The following is a 22119-nucleotide window of genomic DNA, read 5'->3' on the forward strand; positions in this document are numbered from 1 at the left end:
CCAAGAGGCAAGTAGAAATAGACACGTGAATTCTGCACACATGTTTACACAGACACTCTGACGTGCCACTGCCAGACACATACTTAGTGCATGCAGCAACATATACCCTTCACACTGACCCTCCTCTCCCAAACCTTTACATAAACGCTCACTAATACATGGTTAACCACAACCTTGACCTAAACCAAATTCGTAATTGAACACAAAACACACACACACACACACACACACACACACACACACACACACACACACACACACACACACACACACACACACACACACACACACACACACACACACACACACACACACACACACACACATTAATACAGACTCGTGTGAGTCTTAAAGGGACCCAGAGGACCTCGCGTGCTGACCTCTTATCCACTTTGCTCGACATACCACACAGCGACAGAAGAGAAATTTGCCTGTTCAGCATAGCAACTCATTTAAATGACCTATATAATTCTTGTGATGATTCAGTATGTCAGCCTGCGGATGTGTTCGCATGGGGAAGTAGTAGTAGGATGGTGTGTGTTTAATAGTGTGTATTGGAGTTTGTACATTATTTTTCTATGTATTGTAATGTAGACACCTGAGCTCTCCAAAGCATAACAAATTAATTGTCAAACCCCAGCTGCTTACGTGAGACTGACACATTTAGTCAAACTGTCATACAATGCACAGAAGAGCTGCCTAAAGGGGACAGCCTTTTCCTATCTAGCTGTCCTGAGGCAAGTCAGACATTTTTGCATGTATTACAGCCAATAATGAGACAGAGTTTTTTTTAAGATTGGTTGTGTAACACAAAGGTGCCATGTCATCCTATACACTGATATGCTGCACAGATTAACCATCAGAATCGGATGTGCTTGTGTGATTGGGATCGTAATACAGTAACCAAAACTCATTATTCCCTCATGCTCCTTTTGCATTCACAAGGAAAAAATGCTCCTCTCTTGCTTAACAACAGCTGATGTAGGCCATACCTCTTCCAAGCCTTGCCTTTATCTCTTCATGGGGGATGCAGAGGCATTCCCAGATGGGAAATGTATCCCCCCCAAGACTGTTCTGACTCAAACACTTCATCCAGATGACATCCTCATTCTATCTCTAAAAGTCTCTGAGATGCAGCCGCCTTGCAAAAGAAACTCATTTATCCATAATCATATTCATTTGGAGATTATCGTAAACTAATGACCACAGGTGACGGTTGAAATCCACTGTAGATTGACTGGTTAATGGATCACTCTAATCCCCCTTCACCACGGCAGTTTGGTAACAGTGTCAGCCTTTTTGTTGATGCCAATCCGTCTGTCCATCTCATGTTCCAGTTGAACTCTTGTACTTCTCTTCAGTGTATTTGGGTAGCCACTACATTTAAAATACCCCACAAATGTGGTTTAAATGAAGACCTTTGCAGAGGGGTTTCAACAAATTGAGCAATCTGAAGCGATTCAGTTATGATCCGTTCAAAAAATCTGCTGACCTGAATACGATGACACAGCATTCTGAATGTGCAAAGCATGCAATTCCACAGCTCTGGCCTATCTTTTCTTCAAAGCAACAACAGCTGTGACTTATGGGCACTGTAGCATTATTGGCCATAGCACCATATAAATAGAAAAAATGTGTTTTGTCAGAAACAAAGATGAAACACGGTTTTGTTAGAAATGTACCAATCAAATCAGGAATGGTAAAGTGGGTAAAGAAAACATGGATCAAACTAGTGGTGTCATCCTAGCTAGCCTGTTATTGTGTCTAACATGATGTGAAGCAGAGTGGTGTCATGTGCATCAGCATCTTTAAATACACCATTCTGTTTATAACATCACATAGTCCTTCCAGGTCCATTCCCATTTGGGAAAACACAACGTTAAAATTGGTGAAACGTGTGTGTGTGTGTGTGTGTGTGTTGATTTGAACAAAAAACAGACGCTGTATACCTCCAACCAGGCAACACTCCCCCCTCCCCCCCACACACACACACACACACACACATACACACACACACTATGCTCTTCACAATCAAACCCAGGCTGAACTGAGAGCAATCTACCTTGGCCCACCCTGGTACTGCACAGAACAGTATATTCTAAAACGTGGCTCCCCACCGGGCTTGGATGTGGAATTTGGCATTATTAACGGTGTGGATGTTTAACGAGGGAGGATGGTGGGCAGGTAGAATGTTGTTTTCCTTCATGTTTTCCTCTACAATCTGCATCTGCCTTTTGAAATATATGTTGTAAATAATATGGCCGGTGTCTACACCAAGCGCAACCTGCCCTTATTATAATGTTCTCTTACAAGACCATTATGGTGTTTTCCATGTTTGAGACCATTAACTACCTACTGCATATACTGTATGTTATGTAAAGATTACAAGCAAGAACGTTTAACCAGTTTGATTTCTGGTGCCTCTTAACATCATTCAGCAAGGTGCTGTGTTGCCCTGTTACATACATGCAAGTTGTGCTGTCAACTCGAAATGTATGCAACCAAGGATAAAATAGCTGTCACCATGACAACTCTCCAGCATTTTAAAATCCTCTCTGAGTATTACCAAAGGGTTGTTTTTGTTGTCTTATAAGCCTTTAGACTTATGGGTCTCTTACTCAAACAGGACTTCCCGGATCATATTTCATGTCTCATCGGTACGTTAAACAAGGCGCTCCTATCAACACAGCCCAGTAGGCTTCAAGGTAATCTGTTCCGAATGGCCACACTCGGAGGAAGCACAAGATACTTGTTGTCATATCCTCATCTTGTCTTGGTTGAATCTTTATTGACTTCTCGATCACTCTCCAAGATGTGTGGTTTAATGTTTGTCTTTGTCTTGACACAATGAATAAATGGCGATAAGGAAGCACAGTTTCTCTCCGTCAAGGTACAGCATTATACCTGTATGAACAGAAAGCAACTCCTCAAGTGAGAGAAGTTGAAATCCTGCCCACCTTTTCTTTTCTGTTTTGAAAAGTCACAAAACTGTCCTGAATTTAACCCACCTCGACTTCAAAAGGTTGTTTTGAATGTGAAAATATATTCACGTGTCACTACACAGCTACGTAACCAAGACTATATGTGTCAAAATGACAAACTGGGTCAAAATTCAGGCAACGTTTTGCACGTTCTGCTTTCTGTAGCCTCGGGCTAACCTTTATACAAAATTTTTGTGGTTGCCTTTCATTGAATTTGACTGCTACATCCTTATTTCTTGTTCTTGGAAAGCCCCAATCAACCCTCTTGATGAGGGGTAGCAGTTTTTGCTACTTCCTGACCGGCTCTTATAGCAAATGCCAAGTACTGTTATTTGTGTGATCTGTGCTTTGACATTTCCTTTCTCTCTTTTCCTTTATTGCCCCAGTGTTTTAACTGCTCTAGTAAAGGGGCATTACAACCTTCAAGGGGAGCCAGCCACGCACCTTGGAAGAATTAAGAAGCTGTTTGGTTTTATGTTCTAGAGATTAAATAGCGGTGTAAAATGGCTCTTTGGGTTGCATGTGCATACATACATCACCACGTAAATACATACACATGGGCACAGGATTGCTCATGCAATCAGGAGAACACACACGCAACAATATAAAAAGTCAGATTTAAAGGGCCTTACATTCTTGAAGGCTTTAACATTGATCGGCACAGAGAAACGGGTTTTATCTGGACATGTTCACACTCTAGTACTTTCTTGACAAACAAATGATGTTTGTTAATGTTTTTCTCAGAAGTAAATGTATCAATACTGTGAAATTGTGATGTCTCAAGGGAAGGGGGAGGGAGGTCAGGGAGGATGCCAGTGTGTGTGTATGTGTGTGCTTGTGTGTGTGTGTTTCCTATTTTGTCCAGAATAAAAGCCAATAGGTCCCAGAGACATTAAGTTGGGCAAACTTATGTTGCAGGCTCTGAAAAACAGCACATTGTATATAGAGATGCTAAAATACTTCAGAGAAATTGCTTTGGGTGATCATTGTTTTCATGACCCTTTTCACATTACATATAATATATAGTTATCCATTGTTAATGTAAGAATATGAATCAGTGCATCTTTAAGAAAATGAGTTATTTATCTATGCTTATGCCTAGTTTGCAGTGGCACTAGCCAACCCAGCTGATTTGTTGAGAAGTTACATACAGTTCATGGGTGGGTGACTTGGTGTAAACGTGTGCTTATCTTTTATACAGTGAAAAAGTTGCTTAATATGTACCCATCTCTCTCAATGTCCATTACTTTTTGTCAGGCTTAATTCATTTGGGTTTCTACTACTTTTCATATTAGTGTCCAAAAAAAAACACATTTATTTAACATATTTCTTACATTGCTGAATCAATGAAAAAAACAATGAAGGGGAGAGCAATCTGACTGGGGTTTTTGAACACAGGTTTTCAGAAAGGTGGGGAAGAAGAGAGAGGTTCTTTTTTTTATTCATACTTCGGGAGCCTCTAGTCACACCGGGGACGCATATTAATGTTATAAAAATAAAAAATAAACTGCTTTTTGCATAATAGGTGACCTTTAAGTATCTGGGCTGCTAGACAACAGCTAGGAAATCCCACTGTAGTTAACCGACAACAGCAGAACAAAAAACAATAACACCCCCCACCCCCACACACACAAACCCACTTACACAACTCGTGCACCATCCCACCCTCTCACTCACTTTCTTCCTTTCCGTCTGACTATGTATGTCTTTGTCGTCCCGTAAGAGACCCAACTGACCCATTAATGTGCCTTGCCAACCAAACAACAACCCTGATGCAGCTGAAACCAGATTATTCCGGTTCTCTGTGGTAAGGCACTGAGGAAGCAGAGAGAGGGTGGCGAGTGGCTAGGCGTTATGAAAGCATGCACACGCGCACACACACACACACACACACACACACACACACACACACACACACACACACACACACACACACATACTGAGTTTCAAAGTGGCGAGTTGAGGGCTTCAAGCTGGAGGTGTCGCCTGGGTTTGTGTCTGTCCTCGCTTTCATTGTGAAATCAAGAGCTCAGCTGTGGGGCAAAATCTACTCCACCACGCCGCAGCATCAACAGATGGGAAATGGAGACAGTGCTAACAGTGGTAATAGAGACAGGGGTGAAATCCAAAATTGAAAGACCAAGCTTCGGACAGAGGAAATACAAGGCATTACAACAGAGAGGGACCAGCTACAATTAATGGTGGAGTCAGTAATTCTGGAGAATGCTTGTTGTCGAATTCACTTTTTGTGAAAATTAGTGATTCAGCAGCATGATGGTGGGCGCCTTTGCTTACATACCCGTCTAAAGATTATGAGGAGATATTTTGAGAACAAGGGAGTAAAACGAAAGATTATGAAAGGAAGGCGACACCAAGATGAAATTGGAGAACTGATAGGAGCAAGGCAACCTGTGTGTGTGTGTGTGTGTGTGTGTGTGTGTGTGTGTGTGTGTGTGTGTGTGTGTGTGTGTGTGTGTGTGTGTGTGTGTGTGTGTGTGTGTGTGTGTGTGTGTGTGTGGGTGTGTGTTAGGGGGGTGACAGCAGGAGGATACTACGGCAGGGTCACGTCATTACCTGGTTACCACTGACCTCCACACCTTGTGTTGTGGAGGGGCAGAATGGATAGGTTCAAATACCCACAGACGGTGGTGAGGTCACATCAACAGATGGTTCTGCACCTTGCAGGAACAGCACTAATACATGTTATGACAGCAGACTGAGACATCACTCAGTGCAACTAAGACCACGTTTCCACTTGTCTTTAACGTCTGGTTTTTGGATCTGATCACATGAATACAGCTCTAACTTCAGGAGAAAACACTTTCAAGAAGCATTGAGATCGAATCACAAAAACCACATTCGGAGGTGGTTTACGTCGCTTGCGTCCGATGTTTCCGCATTCAAATGGTAGTGGAAACAACAATGTGACTTTTGTCCACATTAGGGACCTCCTACTCAACTGCCGCCCCCTGCCTGAGCGGAAATACGTTGAAAATGCATCACTGGCGTTCATCCAGCTTTTATAGAAGCCTCATGAACGTTAGTTGCATCCGCCAGTATATTGCAAATGACAAGCTTTCTGTCCTCTGTTCTCATTTTACTACGTAAACTGAAAACACGGAAATCGCTGCTATTGACTGGTGAGCTGCAAGGCAGCGACTTCCTGTTCTTATTTGCTTAAAAGTAAAAGTCAACTCCCGTTTGGCTAGTAACATGCTTTTAATGTGAAGGCTCACAGGAAATATTCTGTTCACACATGCAGTAACTTAACTGCATATAGAAAGCCGTGTACTGGAGGTGGTGACAAGAGTGTAGCAGACGTTAGAAAAGCCGCCCGGCGAGCACACATCGTTCACCAGCCAAAGTGTTGTAATAACTTACTTGCCTAAGAGTTTTACTTTTATATACTATCTATGATATTTACCCGCATTTGGCGAATGTAGAGCCCTCTAAGCAGTGTTGTGCATCGCCCCTCCTTGTCTAAATGAGACAGTAGCCTATCTCGTCAACCTAGACTTGTAATTATCTTCGCACGTAATGCATTGTAATACCAAATGTGATTAAAACTGTGGCACTGTACAGCCCTGTATGTTTACTTGTTTGAACCCCACCGGTTAAAAACACCAATGCAAATGGAAATTATGTAAGCCACGTGTTGATAAACATACAGAGAGGGTAAATGCAATGGGATCACAAGTAGACAAATAAATCACATGTAAAAAGACAAGTGTGAACACACGGACTGAGAGCTGGCCACCTTTGATCGGATTACCAAAATCACATCATAATCCCAGGTGGAAACAGGGTCTAAGAGATCCATAACCTCCCATGATGGCTGCAGATGTGGGCCATATAGAGCTATCAGCTCTCAGATTACAATAACACCATGGCAGACCTGCAGTGAGACACTTTCTCTGAGGGTACATTGCTGTCTAGTATTGTATTACTCAGGATGTCACAATAACATGAACATAACGTCATATACTGTACGTACCCTTCAATACAACTTTGAAGAAGGTTTTGTTGAGGAAAGCAAACGGAATGGCTTGAGTATGAAAAAAGAAAATAGTAAGTCTGGGCCTTCATAGTCAACCAATGTCAACCTACTCGAAATATGGGAGATTTCAAACCAATGTGTTAAACTTTGCTATCCAACATCTCCACCAACATTTTATGAAAGAATGCTGTATATCCCCCAAATACAGAGAAATGAAGAGAAGCACTGAAGCCTTTTTGGAGGCTTGTGGTAGCCATCTGGATGCTAAAGCATTCTCTTTCAACCTTTCACTAGGTACCATTATTGTAGTCAATGATACAAAGGGCTTACCTTGTCCGCTGGAGTAGTAGATCCACTTCTCTCTGACCTGCGTTGGCGGCGCCGATGATTTCTTCTGAATGGCCTTCTCCACGATGCTGCTAGGGTCCTTCATGGGGCCTTTCTTCAGCACGCGAGAGCTCCGCTTCACACTGCAGACCACGATCACCACCAGCACCAGCAGAAGCAGCAGCACTATCATCCAGGGGAGGTGCTCGTTGATGTCAAAGTGATTGTGAGTGCTCGGTCTCGGGGAGCCCCTGCGAGTGGGCCTGTAGTAGCTGGAGACCCCACCTCCACCACCTCCATTCCCCTGACCAGATACCTTCCCGATACTCATCCCAACCCTGACTACCTCTGTACCCTCAAGACCCTCCATGGCTCTCTTGCTGTTGCCTGGCACAATGTCGGAATTGGGTGGCAGGTGTTCGCGCTCCATCAGTTCATTGCTAGCTGGGAGCAGTGGAGTCCGTGGGGTTTCAGGGCTTGGTGGGGTGGGAGTGCCAGACCGGCTGAGGAGTAGCCCCACTGCACCCTGGTCCTTCTCAACTGGGGTTTCCCTCAGTTGAATCGCTGCTGACTGGCTATAGGTCCCTGGTTTGATTGGAGACAAAGATAGAGTAAGCAAGAAGAAGAAGACAAATGAGAGAGAACAAAGAGACACAAGATAGTTCCGAAGTAAGAGATGAGAGACAACACAGACAGAGGGAGGGGAGTTAGATTCCCTCACTGGAGAGATTTCCAATGAAAACAGAAGGCAACACGGGAGGGAATCCTAACGCTTTAATCCATGCTAGCAATCTGGCACACAAACAGAAAGAAGGATAACCTCCACCCCTTGTCCTTTCTCTCATCTGCTTGGCCTGCTGACATCCTAGATACTGGGATGGGCATTGAACATCAAAGTGGCTGGAGCCATGCAGATACCACATCTTTACGGCAGATCCCAATGTTTGAGTGTTTCAAAAGTTATCTACTTACGTAATATAACACACACAATTATTAGGATCCTGTATACATTTTTTTATCAGAGATTTAGTGGAAATATGTCTAGGAAGCAGGATATTTGATATTCACATTACATTTACAGTTAATTTGTCATTTGGTACAGCTCAAGTCATAACAGATCAATGAGCAGTCACTGAGAAAATATAAAGTGCCCCAAATCAACTGATATGTTGGTCTGGCTTTACTCCAGAGTAAATAAATCAGCTGTAAAAATATGATGTAGGTGTTTAAGCCAGATGAAAGAGTGTGTCATTACAGCTGGAACAGTAATAACTCTAGAGCTCCTGGGAGCAAATGATTAACTGAAACCTTGCATGAAATGAATGTAATTGTAAAATTTGTAAAATCATGTTACAAAAATGTGCATCAGGTTAAATCATCTACCACCCCAAAACTGCAAACAAAGTCTATTCTGCCTCTACTCTTCCACCATGCTGATGTCCTGTCCATGCTATACCTTGTAATATAACAACAGTTGGGCCCTGAATTGCTCTCCCCACAGTCTGCTCCAGGATTAAGATTAAGGAAGGTCAAATCCAATGAGATTTAGCTTCAATTACAGGAATGATTTGTATAAACGTCGTTGGGATTGGTTCACGCCCAAACAAATCTCTGTAATCTTTTGAAATGGGAAAAGAACAGTGGGATTGTCCTGTTTGACGTCAAGGACAGCAGGGACAGTGTTATTTTAGACATGGGAACAAACTGCTGGTCAGTTGAATTTAAGTGCGTCATAAACCTTTATTGATTATCGATTTGGCCGCTACCACCTTCCTGCTGCTCGCTCTGTGCCTGTGTTCTGCTGCTAATGGGATTGGTGTTGTGTCATGATATTAGTTCATAAATGGGCTGCTGCTTTTTAGGCTTGTCACTTGGATGTGTGTAAATCCATTTCATCCCCTTATCAACAGAGGTGCAGGTCAATAAATTAAGGTTGGTGTTTTGTAGGGCCGGCTAAATAAGCACACAAAGTCATCTTTAGTTTCACTATTTTATGTATTTTTGTTAAATACAATAATTTCCTTTTGCTGAAAACTACATGTGGCATGTTTATTTTATGGTCCGTGAGCCAGCCATAACAAATTGGGGGCTCGTCCGGGATTGTATCGCACCCGAAGCAAGAATCAAACCTACCCTGATTTGATGTACATTGTGCAGCCAAAGCGGCCGTGATTGTCAACAGTGATTGTGTATATATGGGATTCACTAACAAAATGTTATATGCTTAAAAAAAACTCTAGTTAATCTAACGTATACCATGATAAACAGTATTTAAAGGCATGTTATTGTGTCCAGCAAATGCGTTCATTGCTTTCCAGATGCTCTTTTGTCAGACTCAGTTTATACATATTTAAACAAGAAAAGCAATATATGTGCTGGACATTTATCTTTGCATGGAGACTTGTGATGTAACTTCAAAGCTAATTTACACCTAATGAAATGTATAATGGGAAATATAGTGGCTACAGTTCAGCTTTTGTTATTGTTGTGTGAAGTGGAAAATAAATTTTTGGGTACTAAAACTCTTTCTCCCCTCCTTTTTCCAAGGAAGTTCTTTCTTTCCCGTCTGCTGACGGTAAACGAGGGGTGAGAAATTACAGTCATGAGTGTTTAACTCCCACACCAACCCACCCCCACTTTCCCCTTTTCTACAGAAGAGGTCAAATTTAACGGGCTTAGAAGCCATCGGTCCCATGCCAACACAAGCAGTTGTGACAGTATTATAGAGGTGGGTGTCCGTGCAGGAAGGATGGGTGTACTGGCCAGGGTTGGTCGATTCTGAGAAATTACTGTCTGGCTGACTTAGACATGGGTGACACAGAAACAGTAATAGAGATGACGAGGGCGGGAAGAGAGAACGGGAAGACAAAAGTGAAAGAGAGGGATCTGTACATCAGCCATTGTAAAGGTTAGGGGGGCGGGGGGGATAAGGAAAGAGGGAGTGTGACGCAAGATGAAAGAAATACCCATAACTTCTCCTGGCCACAAATAGTAACATTCCTGAGATAGGGAGCTGCCGCCAGTTTGTTTCCATGCCTACATATGTCCTTCCTTGTTAATGGTATGGTAAATGGACTTGTATAGCGCTATATCTCCGTTTATCACAGACCCAAAGCGCTTTACATTGTTTTTTTGTACACATTCACCCAGTCACACACACATTCATACACCGATAGCAGCAGCTACCACGCAGGGTAGGCTTAGCACTAGGGTGCTAAGCTAACTAAGCTAACTATCGGGAGCAATTCGGGGTTCAGTGTCTTGCCCAGGGACACTTCGACATGTGGCGGGGAGACGGGGGATCGAACCTCCGACCCTGCACACCAGAGGCGAACTCCCTACCCACTTCGACTCGACGTCATTGAAAATGAGGGTCACCCCTCAATTGGTCTCTCGAGGATAAATAAAAGTTAAATGAAAAAAAAAACTTCGCCACTGCCTAAAATTCCCACAGGAAAAAAAAAACATGTTTCAAAGTGTCTTCAAATTTCTGATTACACAGTAACAGTTAACTCGTGAATATACAATATATATTACATTCCGTTTTTTACAGATTATTTTAAAACGGCAAGATAGGAAGTTAATTGATATGTTATGTAAAACTGTGAGAGACATCTACAGTAACAGGGGTTATTTAACACAAGTTTTTGCAAAGTTGGAGGTGGAGGAAAAGAGTTGTTTTTGCACATATTCTGGGAGTCTCTAGTCCCATATCAGGGACCCATATTTATGTTGCAAAAACATGAAAAAATATGTTTTGCATAATATGTGACTAGATTTGAAATTTGATTGGAAACAAAAAAAGAAACAGGGTCTCTGCTCTCACCTTTATGTGCAGGTCTATTGAGTGATGGTGATGGAGAGGATGAAGAAGTCTGGTGTTCCTGTACAAGCATGGCCTGTAGAGGCCCCAGTTGGGTGGTTGTGGACACCGACGATGTAGGAGCGCGGGCTGTAGAAGAGGGTCCACAGACATTATCTGTCTCTCTAGTCCCCGGTGTTAGCAGCACCAGCCCCTGAACTTGGCAGTCTGTGTGGGTTCGGCACCTCACCGCCCTCGACTCAAAGTCTGAGAAAGTCCCCTTGGTGCACGGCTTACACAGCACGTCCTCGGTTTCACTGCCCCGCTTCTTCACCCTGTTCCCCGGAGGACACCGCGAGTGGGGCTTACACTCTGTGACACCTTCCCCTGACAGATATCTGTTGGGGGGACATGCGCATACTCTGTCCTGGGTGGCAGTGCACGGCGCTTTCTCAATAAGGCCTGCGGGACACGGAGCCCGACAGCGATGGCATTGCTGGATACCGTTCTCGCCCCGTGTAAAGGTGCCATCGATGCAGGGGCTGCATTCCCTTACCGCTGTTAGGGAGCAGTGGAATGACACGTAGGTGCCTGCCGGGCACTTGTCACAGACCAGCTGGGTGCCCGAGTTGGGGTCAGTGTGCTGATAGTGGCGAGGAGAGAGGAGTGGCTGGGCAGCTGGGTTGGTGGTCGTCAAAACCCGGGCTGAGATGACAACCAGCAGTGTGCACAAAATCTGGGGAGAGACAGAAGTGTGGGAGTTAAGGTGAGACAAGGAAGGCAAAAACATTGTTTTTTCAAGCACTTTTTAATATTTTTTTGTTTTTGACCAAAACTGTTTCCGGACCAGCAGTGAGCAAGCCGTAGGAACCCAGACCAATCTGTCACCCATTTCAGATTTCTCATTGTACAACTTTGATATCAGACATCACAGAGCGTGCAGGCAGACATGGGTATGCTCCGTGTCAAGTTAAAAGGATTCTGGGAGGTCCAATTCCCGTTGCTGCTATTTAGGGTTCCCAACATAAAGTATGACGCTGCTTTGATGAGATCCTTTGAGAATCCCATTTAATCCAAGGTTATTTAACGTAGTCACTCCCCTGACTCATGCTGTCCCTCTCCCGTTGAGTTCCCAGCATTGAGTATTCCCTTTACAACCACAACTGAGATTTTTATTGGACATATTGCTCTGGCTTTCCTTGTATTTTTCTTTGATGTTTTTTTTCTAGACTCTGCTGGGAAGCAGACAGGTCACCGGGTTGAGGGGAATGAATAACACTGAGTCATGTCAAGGCAATAACACCAGGCACCCTGATGCTAGAGGACTGATGGTTCTTTATTCTTTATTATTCCACAATTCAAAACAGGGGCACTGGTTTGCCATCCCTCTGTTCATTAACTAAATAAAAGCCATAGTGTGTAACATATTTCAAATGATCTGCACTTGATTGGTTTTTGTTTGTAGATAAATGTTAACAAAGGGGACTGGGCAGCAAGAGTTCACTTTGCCAAAGTTAATTTTTTGATGCTACAACTCAAAGCGTGTCCTTCAGTGACAGGCTGCTCCTCCCCAGATGCAGAACCAACAGACTAAAAAACTCATTTGTCCATCGTGCCATCATACTCCACAACTCCACACATGGAGGGAGGAGGGGGGTGGCTGATGGAACATAACCGCAACAGCTTGCATAATCTATTTATTTATTTATTTATTACTACACACTAAGGTCAAACAGAGATATAAATGAATAACTGTTGCTAACATCTGCTGCTGCTGCTTCTTTTTAAAATGTATTTATAAATATAAATCTGTATTTTACTTTTTTACCATGTATATTGATGCATTTTAGTGACTTGCTTGTGTCTTGTTGCATGTACTACAGCTGCTGCTGGATTTTTGAATTTCCCTGAAGGAACACTCCCAAGGGATCAATAAAGTGTCTATCTATCTATCTATCTATCTATCTATCTATCTATCTATCTATCTATCTATCTATCTATCTATCTATCTATCTATCTATCTATCTATCTACAGTATCTCACAAAAGTGAGTACACCCCTCACATTTCTTCACATTTTTCTTTATATCTTTCCATGGGACAACACTGAATAAATGACACTTTGATACAATGTAAAGTAGTCAGTGTACAGCTTGTATAACAGTGTAAATTTAGTGTCCCCTCAAAATAACTCGACACACAGCCATTAATGTCTAAACTGCTGGCAACAAAAGTGAGTACACCCCTTAGAAAAAATTTACAAATTGGGCCCAAAGTGTAAATATTTTGTGTGGCCACCATTATTTTCCAGCACTGCCTTAACCCTCTTGGGCATGGAGTTCACTAGAGCTTCACAGGTTGCAACTGGAACCCTCTTCCACCCATTTATGACAGCATCACAGAGCTGGTGGATATTAAAGACCTTGTGCTCCTCCACCTTCCGTTTGAGGATGCCCCAAAGATGCTCAATAGGGTTTAGGTTTGGAGACATGCTTGGCCAGGCCATAACCTTTACCCTCAGCTTTTTTAGCAAGCCACTGGTCGTCTTGGAGGTGTGTTTGGGGTCGTTATCATGTTGCAATACCACCCTGCGGCCCAGTTTACGAAGGTTGAGTGCACATGGTCAGCGTCGTACACAGAGGTTGGCTTTGGAAAATAGACGTATGAGTGCTGCCAGCATTGCTGAAGGGCTTGAAGGGGTGGGGGGTCAACCTGTCAGTGCTCAGACCATACGCCACACTCTGCATCATACTGGTCTGCATGGCTCATCATACCAGAAGGAAGCCTATTCTAAAGATGATGCACAAGAAACCCCACAAAAAGTTTGCTGAAGACAAACAGACTACGGACATGGATTACTGCAACCATGTCCTGTGGTCTGATGAGACCAAAATAAATGTATTTGGTTCAGATGGTGTTAAGAGTGTGGAGCGGCAACCAGGTGAGGAGTACAAAGACAAGTGTGTCTTGCCTAGAGTCAAGCATGGTGGTTGGAGTGTCATGGTCTGGGGCTGCATGAGTGCTGCCAGCACTGGGGATCTACAGTTCATTGAATTCTAACATGTACTGTGACATACTGAAGCAGAGCATGATCCCCTCCCTTCATAAACTGGGCCGCAGGGCAGTACTGCAACATGATAACGACCCCAAACACCCCTCCGAACGACCACTGGCTTGCTAAAGAAGCTGAGGGTACAGGTTATGGACTGGCCAAGCATGTCTCCAGTCTTAAACCCTATTGAGCATCTTTGGGGCATCCTAAAACGGGAGATGGAGGAGCGCAAGGACTCTAATATCCACCAGCTCCTTGATGTCGTCATGAATGGGTAGAAGAGGGTTCCAGTTGCAACCTGTGAAGCTCTAGTGAACTACATGCCCAAGAGGGTTAAGGCAGTGCTAGAAAATAATGATGGCAAAACAAAATATTGACACTTTGGGCCCAATTTGGACATTTTTTCTTAGGGGTGTACTCACTTTTGTTGCCAGCAGTTTAGACATTAATGGCTGTGTGTCGAGTTATTTTGAGGGGACAGTAAATTTACACTGTTATACAAGCTGTACATTGACTACTTGACATTGTATCAAAGTGTCATTTATTCAGTGTTGTCGCATGGAAAGATATAAAGAAAAATGTGAAGAAATGTTAGGGGTGTACTCACTTTTGTGAGATACTGTATCTATCTATCTATCTATCTATCTATCTATCTATCTATCTATCTATCTATCTATCTATCTATCTATCTATCTATCTATCTATCTATCTATCTATCTATCTATCAAAGTCATTACTTTAAAAACGATTCTAAACATTGTGCCATAGAGATATATATTGCAGATGTTTTGAGTGTATCACTTAATATACTTGAATGTGCATCTTGCTGTCATCATGGGGACTTAACACATTGTGAACAGTGCCTAGCGGAATCACTGCAACTGAATGTGGTAATACAAATCAGAAGCACTGCAAAAAGTCTAGCATGTTTGTATTTTTTGGCCTTCTCCCAGTTAGTTTGTGTAACCATATAACAATCACCTATTAACTTGGTGTGATGCCAACAGCAGTGCTGTGATTGGCCCCAGAGCTAATATCATTCTTGTAGTGCTTCAATCTGTATAGTTGAACAATCAGGGTGCTTTCACACAAAGGACCCAGGACCATTCCCTAGCATGTGTGGCCAAAAAGCCACAGCCTGGGTCTGTATTTTGTTTGTGGGTGTTCTTGCCTGCCGAGTGTGTGTATTCTGTATTCAGACAAATGTGAATGAAGATTAGCAGGCCATGTGTGCCTATGCAGAACAAACAGGGCCGGTTGGATTGAAGTGATGCACTGAGGGGAGAATTTTGCTGACGAATGATCATCTTTGAGTGCGGATCATCCAAATGAATCCCGTGAACAAAAGCATTTGTTTAGGGTCATACTCACATAGTACCAGAGCATCACGCTAATTTTGGAAGTGGAGGGGCTTTGGGGCCGATAAACTGACTTCATATATAAATCAGGAATTCTGCTCTTTTATGTATTTTAATTCATTTGGACATCCTGTGGTAATGCAATCCACTGCTGAGAAAATTGGTATGATTTTTACTACTATTACTTGGGATAGCGGGATTCAAAGAGAAATGTTCAACAAACTCCTCGCAGTAAAACAGTTAAAGTAAGACAAACTCGTTTTATGATTAGTGCTAATACAATTAAAGTATATTATTTTATCGCTCTATTGCCCTCTCACCACACCACCCATTTCGGCTCTTTGTGTTCATTCCCAGAACCTCATCCATAAACATCAGAGCATGTTCCAATTGCATCAGGAACGTCAATGCATTCATTCACATCAGAATTCAAAGTGGGGAGGGAATGCACACAGGAGTAAATGGGAACATTCTGCTTTTTACGGGACAATGGATGCTACCCCCGTGGCTCTTTTATGCTTGTTTGTACACTTTTATTATTTGAACAGCATGCCTTGAACATTCCCATAATTGAGGTGTATCACTAACTATGTAATGAGAGGCAGCGGAAGAGAGGGCATGCTGGTATGAAACAGGAAATTTCGGATGGTTGGGCGCAGGATTCTCTTGCTTTTTATGTTGTTACCCACGGTGCACATTTTGTTTAGCCGTGGGGAAGCAGGCTCATTTAAAAAATACCTGGAATCTCCTAAGAGAAAATAACTTAAATTCTCATGTTGTAGGTAAACGGTGCAAAATAAAATCGCATAATTGGTCTTATTCTAAAGCCTCAAACATAATTCTGCATCTTCTGCAACTTCATGAACATTCAGTACTGTGCGTATGCTAGACAAAGTTAGTAAGTTACCTCATTAAACAACATGGACCATCAAGTTTAAACAATATTAAAATGTATTATAATCTTCATTTGGTTTTGACTTGTGTTGATATTTGGTCTAAACTAATCTATTTTATTTAAGTATCTACATTAGCCCATGGTGCCATAGTAGCCTACACAGCACTCCACTCAGTGACTCAGCAACTGTTGCAATCACATCAACAAAATGTAACCTTTAGCTAACATTAGCAAGCTAGGATAGCTTTTGCGAATAAACATTTTGACATGACATTTGGCATAGCATGTGGAAACAGCTGGCCTGTCTATGTTCAAAGGTAGGCTAGCTGGCGACAGCTCCATATTAACCACCATTTAAAAAGGCACGCTTTGAGAGTTTTTTCCCCCTGTTTTTTTAGTTCCCTCAAAGTCTGCTTTGAAATTGCATTAGTTTAAGGTTTCATATTAACAAGCTGGACTTTTATTTGTTTTAAGGTTAGCATGCTAGCTACATTAACCAATAAACATATTCTCTGCTACCCTACAAAAAGATGTTTATTATTAATCTCTTATTTTCTATATGTAGCTTGTCCATATTGACGTTACACCCATTAAATGTTACTTTGCACAGCGTTTAAGAGCCATGCTGATTCATTTCACAGTAATAAAATATTTGACAGTACGCAAAAAGCTGTTTGCACCGAGTCTACATGTATGCACCCTCCACTGTTACACAACTCCTAAGAAATGGTGATACTTGAAGCCGATGGAAGGCGATTGAAAACTGAGCATCACACACCAACCCAGGTCTGCTGCTATGGTTTTACGCCAATGAGGATAATCAATGCAATGGAGCCTCCTATTCAAAAGATATCAGTAAGCTAATGGCAGCAGCAGAGTAGACATTTGGTCAGAGGAGCGTAAGCCGTTTCTCAATTTGCGTTCTATGTCGGTCCTAAATGTCTATGTCTTCTATGTCTTTCCGTGATTGTGTCTTGACAGTCTCTATTAGCATCCCTCCACAAACCCCAATTTTACTTTTATTTCCTGTTCGCTATTAGGAAAATAAAATGCCATCAAAGTCACAAAATACAGAAGAGGAAACTAAGTGCTGTGCTTGCATACACAGACACAGACATGCACACACACACGCACACGTGCGCACACACATGGACAACATACACTGTCTCAAGACTCTTTACACAGCTACCACTGCAGCTCAGCAACGCATGAATCAATTTCAGTCTCAGTGCTGCCGGCCTTCCTCTTATTATGCCAGCTTTGTCTCTATGTCTTGCCGCACTGCCTATAAAATGCATCATCTGCCTGCTGCACAGACCAGTCAGCCAAACAGACAGCCAGACACAATGCGATGGGAAGAGAACTGGCCTATCGTCGCCCATTTGTATTCCTACATGCACTGCAGTCCTTGTCAGTGCTAACGCTAACGCTTGTTTACATCGAATGTTCAGTTGGGAACCGGTGGGGCACTACTGCACCACTGCAGAACAGGTTCCTGTTTAGCACACACACACACACACACACACACACACACACACACACACACACACACACACACACACACACACACACACACACACAGTCACTCAATTAAATAAACTACTCAACCCCAACTTTGTGAACCCTGCGACACACCCAGAAGAACCCAGTGTGCCTGAAGGCGTCGCAGCAGAAAGTACAGTTGATAGGTCAGATCTTTTTTTAGATGACAGGCGGCTGAACCTCTTTTCACTTCCCTGTTTCTCTGTACAGGCAACCGTCTGCACATGTTTGACATGTGATGGGCTGCGCCTGCATGCATCAGACAGCGTTTGTTTGGACTGTTGGGAGAGTCGAAGAGGAGTGAGGACAGTATGTACATGTAGCAGTGAACAGGGGAGTGTGCATACAGGTGGGTTTAAACTTGATCGCATATGCAACAGTCTGTCGCTCCTCTCTGTGCTTCATATAGCATTTTAATTATGAATGTATTATTGATGCCGTACCATTACAGTAAGAATGTCTCATGGTTGTTGAACGGACAAGAACATCTGTGCCATCACCCATACTTTTCATACGGACGTTATGAATCCTGGCCACTATTTTTTAAATTGAGTACATTTTACGATCAGAAACAAACATAAACATTTGTATACATTTAAAGAATACCTCTCAAGGTCCCAATTTCTAGTGAAAAAGTGCACTGGCATTGTATTTAGAGAAAGCTGCTAGGGGTTTTCACATTGATTTCATTGAATACTGGTGGTATATTTCTTAAGCTATCTAGTGCTATCAAAAGTGAATCATGAGTCTATTACATAATTCACTGTCTCCTGTTAAGCCCTACTGTACTTAGAGTGAATGCACGTTGTATAAACGTATAGCTGTGTTGGTTTTATAATACTACCCACCCGCTTGTAACATGATATGGACAACAGGCTGAGGCACATTCGGGTGTCTGTACAGTTATCTCCAGATCCTAAAATAAGCATTTAACATGCAAATGTACATTAATGCTACATTCCAACATAAATACCATACCACGACACAACCACAACACATTCTGTGACAAGACTTGAGCAGGAAGTCCAACAGGAGTTTTAGATGGTTCAGTATTGTAATTAATTGTGTGTGTGTGTGTGTGTGTGTGTGTGTGTGTGTGTGTGTGTGTGTGTGTGTGTGTGTGTGTGTGTGTGTGTGTGTGTGTGTGTGTGTGTGTGTGTGTGTGTGTGTGTGTGTGTGTGTGTGTGTGTGTGTGTGTGTGCGTGCGTGCGTGCCTTTGCTGGACCACATGTGTTACATAATGGGGTATGTGCATACAAACACTTGGGTGTGGGTGGGATGTTTGTGTCTGTGTGTGTGGCAGAAGGCATTAAGCTTTAATTACTATCCAATTAAAGTAGGGCCCACAACAAGCGTGCGCACACACACATATAGAGAGAGAAGGACAATGAATGAGAGAGAGAGAGCGAGAGAGAGAGAGAGAGAGAGAGAGAGACACACAAAAGCCCACACGTGCACTTCTACATGCAGTTTCTACCACCCTCGACCAACATATAAACACGCACACACACACACACACACAAACACACACACACACACAAACACGCACACACATGTTCACCCATTCAGCAGTCAGCACCTGTTGCTGTGTGTCCTGAGTCATCCTGTGCTCCACGGCCGCGGCTCATTTCAGCTCAGAGAATGAGACTCTGTTTGGATTCAGTTGTGCTGAATTCATCACTGACAATAGCCAGCGATGACTGTTAGTGTGTAAGTTTGAGCTTCCTGCTAATGCCTGAAGCGGGGAGCACAGGCAAGAACTGAGCTCATCCTTTGTGAAAAACTAACACTGGTCTCTGTGGTCCGGGGGAGTTGTACAGATTCTCTTTGTTTTGCATTTGTACAGTGACAGGAGCAATACACGTGATGACTTGGTACATAGTTTTCACATTTGAAAGATTATTAGAAACTGAAATGATACAAGTTATTCAGCATCAGGTGCTTATAACAATTGAATGTGTGACTATGAATAAACTCTTTAAAAAAAGCTATAAAGCGTAACTTTTTAAAGGCATAGTGCGTAGCTTCTATTGGCCCCCATGAGGAGTTCTGAGATATTACAACAACACTGTTGGCCCATCTACATGAGGTAAGCCTTCGTGATCGCGCATGGATTTTATACCTTCTGCTGTATGTACTTTCAGGTTTTTTTCTTAGCAGTAAAATCAACAACACAAACATTTCTTGGGTGCTTCTCTGGAGTTGACAGGGGGTGACAACAGTTTGAAGACGCTGCCATAATGAGTAATTTTTGTGGAGCTGACGGGCTTAATCAACTTTGTGTCGTTTGCCGATGGCTTGAATTTAACCGACGTTCATTTAAATGAAAAAGTTACACACTACAGCTTTAAAAATGTCCACACTTATCCATAACAACAGCTGTTTTGATTTGGCAACTGTTGACTAGGATTGATCCATAACTTCCCTTGGAAAGATAATGAAGAAAAACAGAATTGATTTTTTTTACCAATAACTTTTCCTAGAACTAAAACCAAAGCAAAACAACTGTTCTGCTCAACATCAAGCTCAACTGCAGCAGCCTTCCTGCTCCCTGAGGGGACAAAGGCCATGTCTTTGTGCTGGTAGCCTCATCTTAACTTTACTTAGGATGATGACACCTTGAGTGAGCTCCAGCAACTGCATTCAACACATCAGTGGCATTACAAAGAGACACCTCCACCATGTGAATAAGGGGAATCCTGTCTCTGTGACTACTGAAACTAAAAGCTGGAGTCAGCAAATCTGAAGAAATCTTGTTGTCAAAACATTTTTTTTTCAAAAATAGTGAATATCACTTCACGATCCGTGCAGTGCCCATGATGACACTGTGTTGGAGGAAAAAAAGCCAGTGTTAACACACAGCCTAGGATCTGTAAACTGGTATAAACAAAGGGGGGCATTCTCCAGAATCGCTGACTCCAGCTTTTAGTAATGCTGACGATAATGTATTTATGAATATGCTCCATAAGTGCTTTAGAGCCCACATTTTTGATGACAAATGTATTTGATATTGTGCTAAATCAACCCCATGTCATTGTATTAGTTACTTCTAGTGAATTTGATTTCTCTCTGTTTAGCCTATACTAAATTAAGCCATGTCTCTGAGAGTCAACAGAGGAGTCAGTTGACTGGCATTTGCAGCCGTTGGTCAGAGTGTAACGGGTAACCAATGGACTGCTGAGTCGCCTTTCTTTCTCCATCTCTCCACTAGAGACCCTTTTGTGAAGCTAGCCTCATGCACATGAATAACACCCTGGTCAGATGTTAAATCTAATGGAAGAAATCAGGAATAATTTGTCACAGTCAAAATTGGACATTATTTTGGGATAAGCAGCCTACTTGATTTGGAAGTTTGGTCTGGGACAGCACACACAAAAAAACCAAAAAAAAAGGCACTGTCCCTTTAAATGGAGAACCTGCTGCAGGAGTCCATCCTTAGAATAACGAACAAAAACAAGCATGGGGCGTGAATGAGACGTAATTATGGGACTCACCACTGCGGACAAACACATGGCAGGCATCGTCCTGATCTAGGAAACACAGATGAGACTCGCGTTCAAGTTTGCTGAGCTGGGGAAAGACTTGTCATGTCTAGATGCGACTCATCATCATCATTATCACCGCCTGCCTCCTCGGCTCACCGGAGGAGAGAAGCTGCGCCGGCCGGTTCTGTGTGGTGCAGTACGCAGCACTCACTCTCAACTGCAGTGTTTTATAGTCCGTGTCTCCAGGTGGACCGGTTTCAGATAGTACGGGATGAGGGCTTGGTTCACAAAGAACGCTGTGGTAATTCCCATAGCGATGATGGATGAGGGGCACACAACAACGCCGGGATCTCCGCCTCGCCCCGGTCCAGGCTTTTTCAGTGTGCAGTGCGGCTGCTGCTGCGTAGGAGCGCCGCTGACACTGCCGTGGTGACGTTGGGCCACGGGGGCGGAGCTAAGGGTGCGTCTCAGCCTATTGCAGCACCTCCAGAGACATGCACGTGTGATGAGCCCTGAACCCCGACTGTATACAGGTAGATAGAGGTGGGGGGACCTGAACTGAATGACATGTCGTTCATGTGCTGTCATGGATACTGTTGTGATTGATGCAAATATTTTTACATTTTGACATAGTTTTTACATTTCTCATTTTTATTTGTATAGGTTATATTGTTCTTACTA

The 22119-nt window shown here is 42.9% G+C and overlaps 1 protein-coding gene across 1 annotated transcript in view; it reads right to left on the reverse strand.

Moving 5' to 3' along the window:
* The window catches only part of tnfrsf21 (tumor necrosis factor receptor superfamily, member 21), a 37655-nt gene extending 15963 nt beyond the window's left edge, over window positions 1-21692 (reverse strand). Inside the window, exons 1-3 of the mRNA XM_080047812.1 lie at window positions 21448-21692; window positions 11132-11843; window positions 7309-7890 (exon numbers count right to left, since the gene is read on the reverse strand). Coding sequence (XP_079903938.1) covers window positions 7309-7890; window positions 11132-11843; window positions 21448-21474 — 1321 coding nt within the window. The 5' untranslated portion in view covers window positions 21475-21692. The remainder of the gene's footprint in view (window positions 1-7308; window positions 7891-11131; window positions 11844-21447) is intronic.
* Window positions 21693-22119: the final 427 nt, after the last annotated feature.

This window comes from Ammodytes marinus, assembly GCF_949987685.1.
Source record: "Ammodytes marinus genome assembly, chromosome: 19".
Taxonomy (NCBI): domain Eukaryota; kingdom Metazoa; phylum Chordata; class Actinopteri; order Uranoscopiformes; family Ammodytidae; genus Ammodytes; species Ammodytes marinus.